Below are 15,639 nucleotides of genomic sequence, written 5' to 3'. Positions count from 1 at the left end.
AGATTTTTTAAATCTTCCATCAGGTTAATTTAGCAGGTTTTACAAAGACTATATTCCTAATGTCAAATGTGTTTTAATTATTGATTGATGGTCAATTTTAACATTTTTATACTACAATATTGTCTCTATTTTCAGACGTTAACAGTTTCATACTGCGGGGCTCTGATATCAGTTTATATTTTGATAATCCTAACATGATTTAAAGCAGATTCTATATTATATTCATAATGCAAGCGGTCGAAAAGCTATAGATCATGTTATGGTGACTTTAAACTGAGTATTGATTCCTTACGTTCTGTGGGGAACAACACAGCAGCAGATCATGTTCAGTTCTTAAAGATATGTGCACACCTGTTTATGATTAGTAATGTCTGCTGCTTCTATTGATTGAGTCCTTGTGTTTATTGTGTTCATGTAAGAGACTGTTCATCTATTTTTTGAGTCCTTGTGTTTATTGTGTTCATGTAAGGGACTGTTTTTCTATTGTTTGAGTCCTTGTGTTTATTGTGTTCATGTAAGGGACTGTTCTTCTATTTTTTGAGTCCTTGTGTTTATTGTGTTCATGTAAGAGACTGTTCATCTATTTTTTGAGTCCTTGTGTTTATTGTGTTCATGTAAGGGACTGTTCTTCTATTATTTGAGTCCTTTAGTTTATTGTGTTCATGTAAGGGACTGTTCTTCTATTGTTTGAGTCCTTGTGTTTATTGTGTTCATGTAAGGGACTGTTCTTCTGTTGTCCTTGTTAATAAAGCATAATGGTGATAAACAACTCATTGGATCCACTGAATGTTCTCTTGTATTCAGCAGAGGATCAGTTTACACTTTAAGGTCAGGGGTTCACTGAATAAAAAGCACAACAGAGGCTTCGTCTACACAACATTAATAACCAGGGCCCCGTTTCCCGAAAGCGTAGTTAGCCTAAGTGGATCGTGAAGTGCGTCGAAAGGGCATCGTAGAGTTTTCACCGCGTTTCCCGAAAGCATCGTTGGGAACGAACGTCTTGAAAACGCTCGTAGCTAACGAGTGCTCCAGGGGTACTAGTAGGACGCTAAGAGCATCGTCAGCCATCGGACAATCCGTGTATTGGATGCGTTTTATTAAAACGCATTGCGCCTTTATGTTTTTAGTTTGGTGATTAATAAAGATTATTAATTAATTTATTAATAAAAATGGTAAAATGGCCAAAATAAAACGGGACAGTCCAGAAAATGTTTGCGCAGGCAGGGCACTCAAAATGTGTGAGAGAAAGTGGGGGGATTTGTGCAGACTGTGACATAGGCTACTCATAAAACATAGCCTAAAATAACCCCAAAAATTAAAAATTAAACAAAATAATGATGAATGAAAGAAATGAAAGAAAAAAAAATGAATGAAAGAAATGAAAAAAAAAATAATAATAATAATGAATGAAAGAAATGAAAAAAAAATTAGCAGGCAAAAGGCTGGGATATGGTGGGGATTGGTTACGTTGACGGGGATGTTTAGTGACATGGGGAGGGGGGGGGGGGGGGGGGGGGTTAAAAAAAAGCCGCGATCGTGTGCTCGACAATGCACCGGGCCAGACGGTGGGCTTCGTTGTACTGTTCCTCGTCGACGTCTCCCGGGTTAGCCACTGGGGTGAACAGGTGAGGCCTAAGCGGATAGCCACTGTCTCCGAGGAGCCGCCACTCTCCCCTGGAGGCTGCAGCTAGCCGTCCGATGGAGGACTCGCGGAACACGAAGGAGTCGTGAGTGCTTCCAGGCCATCTCGCTACGACATCCAGGATGATGCCCTGATGGTCGCACACCACCTGGCAGTTGACAGCGGCATATCCCTTCCGACAGATGTAGACGTGGCCATCAACGTGGGGCGTGAGAATTGGAAGCAAAGTTCCATCCACGACTCCGGCCACTTGTGTGCGGAACGACCGAAAAAAGTTATCTTGGGTAGCACCCATCTCGTCTCTGCTGTGGAAACGGACGTGTCGCGGTACGAGACGAAGGAGGCTGAATGTCACTGCCTGGACCGATCTGCACACAGACGCCTTGCACAGGCCCTGGCCATCTCCTAACACCTGCAGGAAGCTCCCTGTGGCGTAGAATCGGAGGGCGGCCAAGAGCTGCACTTGCGGTGTGAGCGCAAAGCTCCTCCTTGTAGCACGTCTGAGGTCTTGCCTGATCGCCCCAAGCAGCTGTCTTAATTTACTGCAGTTTACTACAATAAGCTATGCTTTACGGCAGTAAACATTTGTGGTAGAAGGACAAAATAATTGTCCAATACAACTTAATCTATTGAATAGACATAAATAAGATATAGCAAAATATCACATCACTATTAGTTAATAAGCTTAATTATTATGAATTAAAGTAAAATCGAAATTAACAATTTGGGCACAAAATGCGAACATAAGCCTCATCGACTCCATGGCTCTAATAGTGTGTACGTGGTGGAGGTGTTTGGAATGGTTGAAGAGCCTTTGGTGCTCCACCACACACACACACACACACACACACACACACACCGCACACACACACACACACACACACACACACACACACACACACACACACACACACACACACACACACACACACACACACCAACAAGTGAGCAGAAGTCACAACTAAATGAAGAGCAGACTGTACAGCTATAATGAAAGGTTCCTTCAAGGTGGGTTTGTTAAAGCGTGTTCATCCCTTCACCACCGAGTGTTGGAGAATCCGTTGTGACATCAGCTCCATGGACTAGAACGGCCTTTTAAGACGGGGACCGGGATTCAGAAGGAGGAACTCCAGGGGGAGATGAGAGGACTCCTCGTCTCAACGACCAGAACACGACTTCAGTCTGTCACCAGAGAACCACGGAGCACACCCCAACGTTCCCCTCCAGGCATGGTGGCGCCTCAGCCACAGCCCCTCCACCCCCTCAGCTGGAGGGGCACAGCTCCAGGTCATAAAGGGTCTTCGTCGGGGCCAGTCCAAGGTGGTTCTGATCTGAGGGAGCCATCTCCCAGGTCCAGCTGGCCCCGCCCATCACTGTTCAGCCTGAGAGAGGCTTCCATCTCGGGGGTTGGAGTGAACACTGTCCACAGAGAGCTTCACCTGGTCCAGCAGAGTCCTGGTCAGCCTGTTGCTGATGGAGGGTCCTGCTCCTCAAGAGCCTCCACCCTCCACTGGGGGGTCTCCTGAACCCATGACCTCGTCCTCACCTCCTCCCCAGAGTCCTCAGGCTAAAGCGGCGCGCTCTGTGAAGGCTTCTCCTTCAGGAGACCACTGGACTACAAAGACACGACCTCAGAGACGTTGAATCACCCGGGGACCCCTTCTGGAGACCCCCTGCATAACCCCTCCCCAGTGTGGGGCGCCACTGAAGAACGGTGTTCATCATTGACCTCTCTGGAGGCCCTGAAGGTTGTGCTCTATTCTGGGTGTCCTGGAGGAGAGCTGGGCGTGGCTGATGGGGTGGTATGGGCATGAGGACGAGTGTGTATGTGTGTGTGTGTGTGTGTGTGTGTGTGTGTGTGTGTGTGTGTGTGTGTGTTCCACCTGTCATGGGTTAAACAGCTAAAATAATAATAATAATAAGAGTCCTATCGGTTGATGGTCTATACTAATATATAAACCTGTCATTTGTCCAGGCGTGCAGCAGCTGGATGGAGAGGCTGGGTTCTGAGGCTTGCAGCCCCAGGATGGAGCAGAGACCGAGGCTGGAGACCAGAGGCCCGCAGCACCGGACCGGAGGGTAACATCACCTCCTTGACTCAAACGCTAGAAACCCTCAGGTTCTTTTTAGGTCTTCTTAACGCTACTTTATTTGTAACCTCTACTTTAAGTTCTACCTTAACATTTCGCGTATTTACCGAAATGTTCTTTGCTACGAATCTCTTTTGTACGTTGTTCGTTCGTAAGGTTGGTCTGAATTGATCATAGAACCTCCTTTGCTCTTCCGTCGTTGTTGAAGCCAAATGGGTGATTACATGATTTATTGGATATTTTGCATTAGTAGATCAATTTTTTATTGCTAAACCCCCCCCCCCCCCCCCCCCCCCCCTGGTTCTGGAGGAGGGGGGAGGGGGGGTTCATGACGTCATGCTGATCCCCCTCCCGGGGGTCCGTCTCCCCAGCCCCCCGGCCCGGCCCCTCTCTGCTGCACCGTGGGGGGGGGGGGGCTCAGTGCTGCTGGAGGGTTGTGCAGTAGAGGGCTCTGGGTCCTCAGGGCTCAGTGCTGCTGGGGGGTTGTGCAGTAGAGGGCTCTGGGTCCTCAGGGCTCAGTGCTGCTGGGGGGTTGTGCAGTAGAGGGCTCTGGGTCCTCAGGGCTCAGTGCTGCTGGGGGGTTGTGCAGTAGAGGGCTCTGGGTCCTCAGGGCTCAGTGCTGCTGGGGGGTTGTGCAGTAGAGGGCTCTGGGTTAACACAGACCAACCTGGTCTGTGTTAGCCCTGTCTGTGTGTGTGTGTGTGTGTGTGTGTGTGTGTGTGTGTGTGTGTGTGTGTGTGTGTGTGTGTGTGTGTGTGTGTGTGTGTGTCTGGACCTGGAGCTTCAGGGGCCTTGGTTCTGTTAACAGGGCTGTTAGGAGACGGGACCTTTCTCCTTGGGGGGGGGGGGGGGGGGGGTAACAGACACTCTCTGGGCCCCAGTGCGTCGGCCCCCAGGAGTTACCGTCGGGAAAAGGGGGAGGGGTTTAGTTGTGGACGGACAACAAGATGGTGGAGTAAATAAAGAGTCGCCCTGTTGGCTGAAGCTCTGGAGCTCCGTGTGCGTCCCGTACTTCATCCTCACCTTCAGGACAACCTCAGACTCTCTCTCCCACGTGACAGCCGGGCCGGGCCAGCGTCTGGATGAGAGTTCTTCTGGTGGGGAGCATTGGATGAAGAGAAGAGTTCTTCTGCGTGGGGAGCATTGGATGAAGAGAAGTGTTCTTCTGCGTGGGGAGCATTGGATGAAGAGAAGAGTTCTTCTGCGTGGGGAGCATTGGATGAAGAGAAGAGTTCTTCTGCGTGGGGGACATGCGCTGAGGTGTCAGTGTGCGTCACGTCTCACACGCGGTGGATCAGGTCGTGCTCGGCGGCGGCGAGGGAGACGTTCCTGCTGAAGTAACCTCGGTGAAGAACGTGTGGCACAGGATCACTGACATCTACCATGATGTCTGAACGGCGTCAACGGCTGGCTCAAGGGAGGTCGACCCCAGCGTGGCTCATCACATCATCCACCCCCACGACAGAGGGGAGGAAAGTGTTGTTTATCCTTCCGGGAAGTTAAGTTAGGTGATCCTTTATAGTCTCTTTTTGGGGGCGATTCCTTCTCTGCTTTAGACCCATCCGGGTGCCGGTGAACACATGCACACCGGTGATGGACCGTACTGAACGCCCTATCCATTGTATGGGTCTGTATAATGCTATTCAAATCAAATGTATTTATTAAGCACCTTTAATAAAAAGGTAAGGGGTTGGGGGGAGATGTTATGTTATATTTATGTTTTTGTCATGCCTGTCAACGCTTCAAACTCGTGCATATTGCAGAACATGTGCAACAGCGCCCCCTGGGGTCACACTTTTCGGTGGGTCGCAGAGTTCGGCGTAACACCGGCACTCCCGGAGCAGTGGGCGGCCGCGGGTCAGATGAACGCATTCGTTAAAGAGCAGCCCGCGGGTTCAGCTGGGATTCAAACCCCCCCCAGGTTTCTCTTTAAAGCGCTTTGGGCGGAGGGTTCTCAGGGGGAGGGGGCCTCGCTGCGCCCCGCGGCGGGCGATACGCTTCCACGGCCGTCGTCCTCTGGGAGCGCCGCAGCCCGTGGACATCCACAGCTCAATTCGTCTTTATTGCGAACAAAAAATAAAAAGATAAACAAGTATGACACGTCATACAAATACACATAACATGAAGTATGGTCGCAAACTGAGCTAGTATCCTGTGTACTTATACTCATACTGAGCCAGTATCCTGTGTACTTATACTCATACTGAGCCAGTATCATGTGTACTTTCACACATACTGAGCCAGTATCCGGTGTACTTATTACTGTTAATCTCTCTTTTGCTCTACTTTGACTCTTGAGCTGGCTGGAGTGTGTGTGCGTGTGCGTGTGCGTGTGCGTGTGCGTGTGCGTGTGTGTGTGTCTGTCTGTCTGTCTGTCTGTCTGTCTGTCTGTCTGTCTGTCTGTCTGTCTGTCTGTCTGTCTGTCTGTCTGTCTGTCTGTTGTGTGTCTGTGTGTCTGTGTGCGCGCGCACATCTTCTTTTACCCGGAAAACATGTGTCACTCACTGGGAGGGGCGGCTCCTTGAACTTCCTCGTTTAACTGTTCGTCGCAGCGAGGAGCCTTTCTTCCTCCGCTTTTAAAACCTTTCACCTGATTTACTTGTTTTATGAACACTTTAACCTCCGTTTCTTCCCTTACATTCATACTTTTACAACTTTATACCGTATGGACGCATTTTAATCCCGGAGTAGATAAGGTAAGGTAGGGCGACAGTGAGCGTTTATATTGTCTGTGTGTTGTTGGAATATAATGATCAACCAGTGTACTTCCGTTTATATTGTCTTTAGGTTGCTGGCATATAATAATGATCAACCAGTGTACTTCCGTTTATATTGTCTTTAGGTTACTGGTATATAATAATGATCAACCAGTGTACTTCCGTTTATATTGTCTTTAGGTTACTGGTATATAATAATGATCAACCAGTGTACTTCCGTTTATATTGTCTTTAGGTTGCTGGTATATAATAATGATCAACCAGTTTACTACCCTTTATATTGTCTGTAGGTTACTGGTATATAATAATGAACAACCAGTTTACTACCGGTTATATTGTCTTTAGGTTCCTGGCATATAATAATGAAAAACCAGTTTACTACTGTTGGGAAAAACGGTCTGTCTAGCTACTGGACCAGATAAAATGAGACGGAGAGGTAACAAAGTCTATCGGCACGAGGACCTTGGATTTATTAAGTAAAGTGGCAACGGTTATACAGAGTCATAAAGCGTGAGAAATCGAATATGTCTAAGTCCCTAATCAGCGCTGATGGTTCGTCTGGAGCTTCGCCTCCGTGGAAGGTCTGCTTCAGAAGAAGGTGAAGAGTCCCTGTGTGATGCAGTCTTATGCTGTATCCTCCTCTCGATGAGGTGTGTGCGTTTGAGGTGTGTGCGGTTCGGTGTGTTTTGGCTCCCAGGCCCTGAGAGAGCTTCGTAACGGGGAGAGTTCCTCGTGTCTCTGGTGTGATAAATTAAAACGGGGGAGTGCCCCCCCGAAGTGTCTCGTGTGTGGTAATTTAATGTGGCTCTGAGGCCCCTAGTATGGGCAGAGGTATCTCTTGGTTCCTCCTAACGGGGAAGAGCTCTCAAAATGTCTTTACACATCTGTAATGTAGTGAGGGCAGTGTGGTTACATGGGGTTCATATTTATGTTCTATGACGTCCATAATGCTTTAGTGTGACGCAGTCACAATGATCTTCTCTCTCAATAAACAGCTAAAGTTCAGAAGGAGTTGTGTTTGTGTCCAGGTCTCCAGTCTTCTATGGATGAGGAGAGAGAGGATGGGGATGGGGGTCCTACCTCTAAGACCACTCTGTCTGTGGAACATGGCCGCCGGAGCAAAGCTAAGAGGTAAGAAGTTGATCTCTCTGTCTGTGACTTTTGTCCATCTCAGAGCTCAGCAGTGATGACTCCATCATTAGTCTGAGTAACAGGTGTGTGTGTGTGTGTGTGTGTGTGTGTGTGTGTGTGTGTGTGTGTGTGTGTGTGTGTGTGTGTGTGTGTGTGTGTGTGTGTGTGTGTGTGTGTGTGTGTGTGTGTGTGTGTGTTGAAGCCCAGAGCAGCAGGAGAGAGCAGACTCCCCTGGACCCAGCAATCGAATTAATGAAATTAATGTTAAGACGACTTGTAGCAGACTTTACAGGTTTAATGTTTAAAGGTTCAATGTCTTTCAAACTGCCGATTTATTGAATCAGTTAGAATTTATCTTTGGGGGTGAAGTGATTTGTTGAAACAAATTATCCATGAATAATAACACAGGTCTGTGTAGAAATGTAGAAACTGACTGCTTTATTTTCTATATTAGCTAAACCTATTGTGAATAAACACTCTATGTATGAAATGTACTTGTGTGCTTTTATGTCAACATGTAAGTGCTTGAATGCCATAATAACTTTTTCTGCCCCCCCCCCCCCCCCCCCCTTAAATTCAATAAACTGAGAAAGATTATTGAAATGAAAAGTCATGAGAAAGTATTTGAGTAGCTCTGCAATAAATGATCAAATGAAACGACATCCACAAATCCTAACTTCCAGATGGTTTTTGTTTTTCAGAAGGAGGCAGCAGAGAGCAGACTCCCCTGGACCCAGCTGTGTCTCCATGAAGAGTGAGCACTATATGGGTATACCTCCTGAGCTTAAAGATAGACGCCCCTCCAGAGAGGAGGGGCGTATCGGCTATTCTTATCCGTGTTTGTATTCGTGTTTGTATTCTTGTTTGTATTCGTGGTCAAAAAGCGATATCGCTCCCGACTGTATGGCGTGTTCCTAATGCGGCCTCCTAACGGGCCTCACATCCTGTTTACCTATATTGAGTTCCAGAAGGCATCTCAAACCAACATAAAAGTGCCAGCAGTGGGAGGTAATTTAGAATAAAATAAAACTAAGAATAAATTGGCCCTAACAACAATAGGAGAATTTCAAATTTTAAGAACAGTATGACACTATTATTTGTTCTGTTCAGACTAAATTCTAACTTTTTAACTTCAATGTGGAGATATCTTTCCTCTCTTGAAAGTATAGACCGTCGCGATTCCCATTGAAACGAATGCCGTGGTGATTATTCTTCCAACGAGAGCTGTTAAATTGTGGAAAATGAATTAAACTGTAATCAGACAACGCGGTATGGGGTTTCTGTGGTATACAGACTGAGACGAATTTCGAATTATAAATATGAACAATCCATAACGTTGGCTCCCTAGCTCTTAGCTCAGCAGACTAGAATACCTTCTAGAATCATTGCTTGTTGGCCGGAAACAGAAAGGGGGGCTGTTTATGTTTGGCTGTAGTCTTTTCGCTCGGTTCTCCGTCTCAACAGTAGTGGTAGAACCCCTTTCCGTTTCCGGCCAACGAGAAAGGAGTCTTCAAACAGAAATCAATGGGATTTACAAAATACCAGAAGTAACTAATAGCTCACAGCAACATATTGAAAAAAAGAACTATGAACTAATTCATTTTTTGGAACTGTGAACTTAAAAAAAAATAGAATTATTTTACTGTGAGCTTCGAATGTGGTTAATTTGTTTTTCAATAAATCCATTTCTTTTGTCATGTCGTTTAAAGTTGTGCTCTCTCCGGCCATCTGATCCTCACCAGCGCTGATGCGCTTCTCCGCGTTAGTAACTCTGCTTAAGGTGGCCCGTGTTTCTTTTTTCAGTCCGTTGATCTATTTGTTCTGTTCATCAAAACTTTGTTTAAACGATTCTCTAATGCCAGTGACCTCCGTGATCAGGTGGACAGCCCAGCCTGGTGTGTCTTTGTCTGCCATGATTTGTTTGGTAGCTCGCCAACTGGTATCACGCGGCTTTACAGTTTGCCTACTCTCTTTACGATTTCCAACACCTGACATTAACGCGTCCTTATCTTAGGCACCTTTTCCGTTACTTTGAAGTGTGTTTATAAAATATTTAGAGCAACAATAAAGGTGTTAAGGTCTATCACTTGCAGAGGAAGTTGCTGTGCCACGCCTTGTAGTCACGTGACCTCAAGTTGAATAATTTATCTAAATTAAAAACAAGATTTAAATAAACTATCAAGGTTGTTTGTTTTAAGGATTTTTTTTATTTTGTGAGTGAACAAGTTGGTGCAACAAACGGTTTCATCTTTACCCCAATAAAGACGAGTTTAATGAATCAACTATCGTGTTTACTCATTGTCATTTCAAATTGCCTTTTGATTTCTCTTCCAGGGGAGCTTGAAAGGATCCGTTCTGAATTTGTGAAGGGAGTTTCAGAACCTGTTATCAAAGGTCTCCTGGATGACCTTTGGCAGCAGAAGGTGTTCAGTTCTGAGGAAAAGGACTACGTGATGGCCGAGAGGACCAAAGCAGACCAAGCACGTTGTCTGATCGACATGGTGATGGGGAAAGGGGAGAGAGCAAGTCAAGCGATGATTGATAGTATGAAGAAGAGGGACGAACACTTATGCTCCACCCTGGGTCTGATGTCTTCTCCTCCTGGTGTGAGTTGTTACCATGAATCTACTTTTTAAAGAAACGCTCTTTGCCAACTTTGTTTTAACAAGAGGGGAGCTTCTTTGTCCTTTAATTCGCTGGGATCCAGTGATTCATTATCATCCACTCGGGATTGCATTTGTGTGGAATACGACTTACTTTTTTGAAAGTAGGCTTGGCACCCGTAAAATGCTGCTTGCAGCTTGAATTGTTATTATTATTTTAATGCATGGCATAGCCTACTACGGTATTCATTCATGCCGCCCCTATAGTTTTTCTATTGCAATTTCTATGCAGTTTCACACATATGAATAATCTTTGACATCGTAATATTTAAATTAGGCTAATTGTCTGCATGTTTGTGCTGTGTATAGCCTATGTGTGTGTAAGCTTATGTTACAGTTCCGACCTAGCAAGGCACGTCAAAAATAGCAACACCAACTGCCCTATCCGCTTGGGCACTTAAACCAGGATTTTTTCATTCAGTTGCCCAACTGCTTTATGGATCTGTAAGATAGCACCATGTATCATTTGCGACGGAACACGCCTCTGCTTTTCGACCGACATGCCTCTCGGGGCGCAAGTTTAGTGGCGAGAGTCTCCTGCGGGGGGAAATCACCTTTAAATGGTTTGATCCAGATTTTTAGGGTTGTAGTGGGGGTATTAGGTTAAATGGTATGATCAAGATATGTAGGTTTTAAGTGGGGGTATTAGGTTAAATGGTTTGATCAAGATATGTAGGGTTGAAGTGGGGTATCTGGTTAAAGGGTTCGATCCACATGTGTAGGGATAGTGTTGGGTATCAGGTTAAATGGTTTGATCCAGATATGTAGGGTTATAGTGGAGGTATCAGGTTTAATGGTTTGATCCAGATATGTAGGGTTATTGTGGGGGCATCAGGTTAAATGGTTGGATCCAGATATGTAGGGTTATAGTGGGGGCATCAGGTTAAATGGTTTGATCCAGATACTAGAACAGCGTGAAACAGGATCACCAGAGTATTTTTTCACCAGACTTAAGGGGATTCATTGCTACTAAAAATTAATAAAAAAAACGATGCAATGACACCTTTAGACATTGTACAGCATACCAACAGCAGAATAACTCAGTGGAAGAGATGCAGCACTATCTTGTTATATCAGCATAGTAAGTCACTTTCCACTGATTCACTATCACTATTGCTATCATTAGACCAATCATATTGCTGTGGAAATAACAAAATAGTCTTGAAGATTTTGAATCTGTAACATGCAGTCCTTGTCAAGACCAACTTCTCCGACCACAAGTAATGAAGCCACTAAATATCATGAAGTTTATAATTTAAAGGAAATATTGACCTGTTTCCTCTGTTTCCACTGATCACCATCCACTAACTGATGTCTACTGTTTTTTTCTCATTTAGGATCTGCTGCGGTCCAGTGCCAACATAAAATAAAGTCTAATTTGCAGAAGAAGTTCAGGTGTGTGTATGAGGGAATCGCTAAAGCAGGACGATCAACACCTCTGAATGACTTCTACACAGAGATCTTCATCACAGAGGGAGGCAGTGGAGAGGTCAACAAGGAACATGAGATCAGACTGATTGAAACAGCTTCCAGGAAACAAGCCATGGAGGAAACACCAATCAGATGCGAGGACATCTTTAACCCATTACCTGGACAAGATAAACCAATGATAAAACCAAGGACAATTATGACAACAGGAGTGGCCGGCATTGGTAAAACCGTCTTAACACACAAGTTCACTCTGGACTGGGCTGAAGACAAGGCCAATCAGGACATACACTTCACGTTTTTCTTCACTTTCAGAGAGCTGAATTTACTAGAAATGAAAGAGTTTAGCTTGGTGGGACTTCTTCATCACTTCTTTAATGAGACCAAAGAAGCAGGAATCGGTAGATACGACCTGTTCCAGGTTGTCTTCATCTTTGATGGTCTGGATGAGTGTCGACTTCCTCTGGACTTCCAGAGAAACCCGATCTGTACTGATGTCACAGAGGTCACCTCGGTGGATGTGCTGCTGACAAACCTGATCAGGGGCAACCTGCTTACCTCTGCTTGCATCTGGATAACCACACGCCCTGCGGCAGCCAATAGGATCCCTGCTGAGTGTGTTGACATGGTGACAGAGGTGAGAGGGTTCACCGACCCACAGAAGGAGGTGTACTTCAGGAAGAGATTCACAGAGGAGACACTGGCCAAAAGAATCATCGACCACATCAAGAAATCACGAAGCCTCCACATCATGTGTCACATCCCAGTCTTCTGTTGGATCACTGCTACAGTTCTGGACAACTTCTTCAAAACATCCCAGCTAGGAGAAGAGATGCCCAACACCATGACTCAGATGTACAGCCACTTCCTGAGGGTTCAGTCCATGCAGGGGGACTGGAAGTATCATGGGAGATCTGAAACAGATCCACACTGGAGTCCAGAGAGCAGGAAGATTATTGTTTCTCTGGGAAAACTGGCTTTTAAGCAGCTGGAGAAAGGCCACCTGATCTTCTACGAGGCTGACCTGGCAGAGTGTGACATCGATATCAGAGCAGCCTCAGAGTACTCAGGAGTGTTCACCCAGATCTTTAAAGAGGAGTGTGGGCTGTACCAGGACAATGTTTTCTGCTTTGTCCACCTGAGCATCCAGGAGTTTCTGGCTGCCCTTTATGTCTTTATGTCATTCATCGACACTGGGGTCAATCTGCTCTCAGGACCACTACAATCCCTGTTGTCTTTTTTTTTTGGAAACAAAAGAAATGTCAATCTCTACCAGAGTGCTGTGGACCAGGCCTTACAGAGTGAGAACGGACACCTGGACTTGTTCCTCCGCTTCCTCCTGGGCCTCTCTCTGGAGACCAATCAGATTGTCCTAAAATGTCTGCTGGGAAAGACAGTAAGTGGCTCAAAGACCAGTGAGGAAATGGGCTCTTACATCAAGGAGAAGATAGGTGGAGATCTCTCTACAGATAAAATAATCAATCTGTTCCACTGTCTGAATGAGCTGAACGACCGTTCTCTAGTGAAGGAGATCGAACAGTACCTGACATCAGGAAGTCTCTCCGGAAAATCTCTCTCTCTTGCTCAACTGTCAGCTCTGGCCTTCATCCTACTGACATCAGAAGAGGAGCTGGACGTGTTTGACCTGAAGAAATACTCTGCTTCAGAGAAGGGTCTTCTGAGGCTGCTGCCAGTGGTCAAAGCCTCCAAAACGTCTCTGTAGGTTCACTGATAACATGTAACACAATTCACACAACACAATATACCTTATAGTAGAATATAAAAGTTATGATAACATAGAAAACATCTTTCAATGTAATCTTATATAACATGTATCTCAATATACACAAAGTTATATTGTGTAACAAGGTTGAAAAGTCAAACTCAAAAGCTCTACTTATTTTGAATTATGAAGTAAGGAAGGAAATATTTCCTTATTTAACTAATATTTTTTAATAATAGTTAAATACAGTGATATACATATACATATGTATATATAAGTAATTATTGATACGCATAGATTCATAAATATACGTTTATTATTAATTAAAGGTAACCCATTATTAAAACATTTTAAACTTGTTCACTACGTTTGGTTATATGGACACTGTTTAACCATTAGGATGCGTTGATACAGAGTCATCCGGTTCATCTGGGAAGGGTGAGAGGTCACGAGTAGGCAGGTAAAAGGAGAGAGGGGGAAGAGAGACAGGAGGAGAGTACTTAATCCTTTGTAGAGATCGCCCAGCTAAATGATATTTAAACGTTTACTTATTTGTAACCAGTTGTAACCAGTAGCGGCACCAAATAATTATGATTGCGGGGGTTGGTGGCCCGAGGTAGTCGTGGTTGTGGGCGATAGGATGTGTGTTTCAGGTGTGTGTATGTGTGTGTGTGTTTACATAAAGTCTCTCTCAGGGTGGTGTGGATAATGGGACACGAGAGTGTCAGACTCTTATAACATGGGCTCCTGTCTGGTCGTTCCTGTACTTCTCGCCACATTATTATTAAAAGCAGATTTTAAATAAAATGTAATATTTGTCCTAACAAAATGACTTGGGGTTTCGGGAGAGGGGGGCTTGGAGGGGGCTTAGCCTTTTTCAGGGGAGCTCAAGCCCCCTCCCCTTGTAACCGCCGCTGGTTGTAACCCTAATGAACTGAATTACAATACAAAAAATACATGATGCTTCAATAAAAAGTCTAATTAATATACGAGTCTCAAACACTACAAAAAACTCAAATTAAATAAACAATCTAATGTATATATTGGCTAAATTAATAAAACATCGACTCTAATTTAAGATTTCTCCTTCATTATGTTAAAATTAAAAGGTCTAAGTTACTTTAATGTGTTCTGTTTATTTTGTGTGAAGGCTCAATGGCTGTTGTCTGTCAGAGGGATGCTGTGAAGCTCTGGCCTCAGTTCTCAGCTCCAACTCCTCTAGTCTGAGAGAGCTAGACCTGAGTATCAATGATCTGGAGGATTCAGGAGTGAAGCTGCTCTCTGCTGGACTGGGGAGTCCACACTGTACACTGGAAACTCTCAGGTCAGTTTCACACAATGGTCAAACAGTTCCACCTAGGGCTGGGCGATATATCGAATATATGCGATGTATCGCGAGATGTTCTCCAGGGGATGTATAAAATGCCCCTATCGCGAACATCGAATATAAATTGCACGCAATGTTTCTTTTTGCCGCCGCCAGCATACTCGTTGTGCTTTCACGCAACGGGGCGACAAGATCTCATACAAAGTGAACGTAGAGACGCGTATCTGCCAATCAGCGTTCAACAGCGTGGCTACTGAGTGACATGTGTAACGTAACAGCCAACCAGCGTTCAACCGTCAAACTCGGTGCAGTGCAGTCCGGGGTGAACTGCAGCATGGAGAAGAAAGTGATTGTTGCCGTTTGCGACTCCCAGAGCTCTATATATAATATTATACAACGGGGGGCCTAAATCCAGCGATCTGATTGGTTCCTAACTGTTGTATAATGAGCGTATACATAACTGCCATGACGCCCGATCATTTTGTGAAAGTTTGCATATCACTCCGCGCCTGGAAGTAGAAACAGTTACAAAGTGAAACATATGTTGGATGATGGAGAGGGTGTAAATGTTGTAACTCCGGGAGTGAGCAAGGCGATGGAGAGACTAACGACAGCTTAGGCACATGGCGAGTGAACTGCTCCATAGGATAAATTGCCGGCGAACCGCTCTAGCCGAGCCTTCTCTCGGAGGGACGCTAAAGTGTGTTGCATAGCGACCGTCGTGCATTTTGTGTGCAAGTGTTTGTAGTGTGTCTATGACTTTCGTTTCGCCATAATAGTAACCGTTGTATAAAAGCAATAGATCACTTCAGTCAGTGGCATGTGCTCATTATACCACTGTGAAGGGGGTCACCGGCCCTCCGCTGCGCGTCGGGGCCGGACAACGCCCCTTAACAGTGGTATAATGAGCACATACCA

At 45.3% G+C, this 15,639-nt stretch overlaps 2 protein-coding genes and 1 long non-coding RNA gene across 21 annotated transcripts in view; 2 read left to right on the top strand and 1 right to left on the bottom strand.

Annotated features, from left to right (window-relative positions):
- Window positions 1-480, bottom strand: part of LOC132455308 (uncharacterized) — a 29,453-nt gene extending 28,973 nt beyond the window's left edge. The window contains exon 1 of the long non-coding RNA XR_009525163.1: window positions 352-480. This is a non-coding gene — a long non-coding RNA (uncharacterized LOC132455308). The remainder of the gene's footprint in view (window positions 1-351) is intronic.
- LOC132455170 (NACHT, LRR and PYD domains-containing protein 6-like) overlaps window positions 1-769 on the top strand; it is a 113,583-nt gene extending 112,814 nt beyond the window's left edge. Inside the window, exon 19 of the mRNA XM_060048935.1 lies at window positions 1-769. This exon is cut by the window's left edge and continues 2,499 nt beyond it. The gene's annotated coding sequence lies outside the window, so the exon portion shown is untranslated.
- LOC132455169 (NACHT, LRR and PYD domains-containing protein 12-like) overlaps window positions 1-15,639 on the top strand; it is a 126,332-nt gene that overhangs the window by 51,639 nt on the left and 59,054 nt on the right. For 3 of the 19 annotated variants that reach the window (XM_060048924.1, XM_060048923.1, XM_060048925.1), the window contains exons 3-6: window positions 8,285-8,349; window positions 9,915-10,190; window positions 11,581-13,390; window positions 14,545-14,718. In XM_060048924.1, the coding sequence (XP_059904907.1) occupies window positions 8,285-8,349; window positions 9,915-10,190; window positions 11,581-13,390; window positions 14,545-14,718 (2,325 nt within the window). Of the gene's footprint in view, window positions 1-5,739; window positions 6,434-7,458; window positions 7,581-7,782; window positions 7,873-8,281; window positions 8,350-9,914; window positions 10,191-11,580; window positions 13,391-14,544; window positions 14,719-15,639 lie in introns of those variants that run through there. The other 16 variants (XM_060048917.1, XM_060048914.1, XM_060048919.1 and 13 more) reach the window with 16 other exon arrangements.

This window comes from Gadus macrocephalus, chromosome 4, assembly GCF_031168955.1.
Source record: "Gadus macrocephalus chromosome 4, ASM3116895v1".
Classification (NCBI taxonomy): domain Eukaryota; kingdom Metazoa; phylum Chordata; class Actinopteri; order Gadiformes; family Gadidae; genus Gadus; species Gadus macrocephalus.
This window is presented reverse-complemented; position numbering and strand designations above follow the sequence as displayed.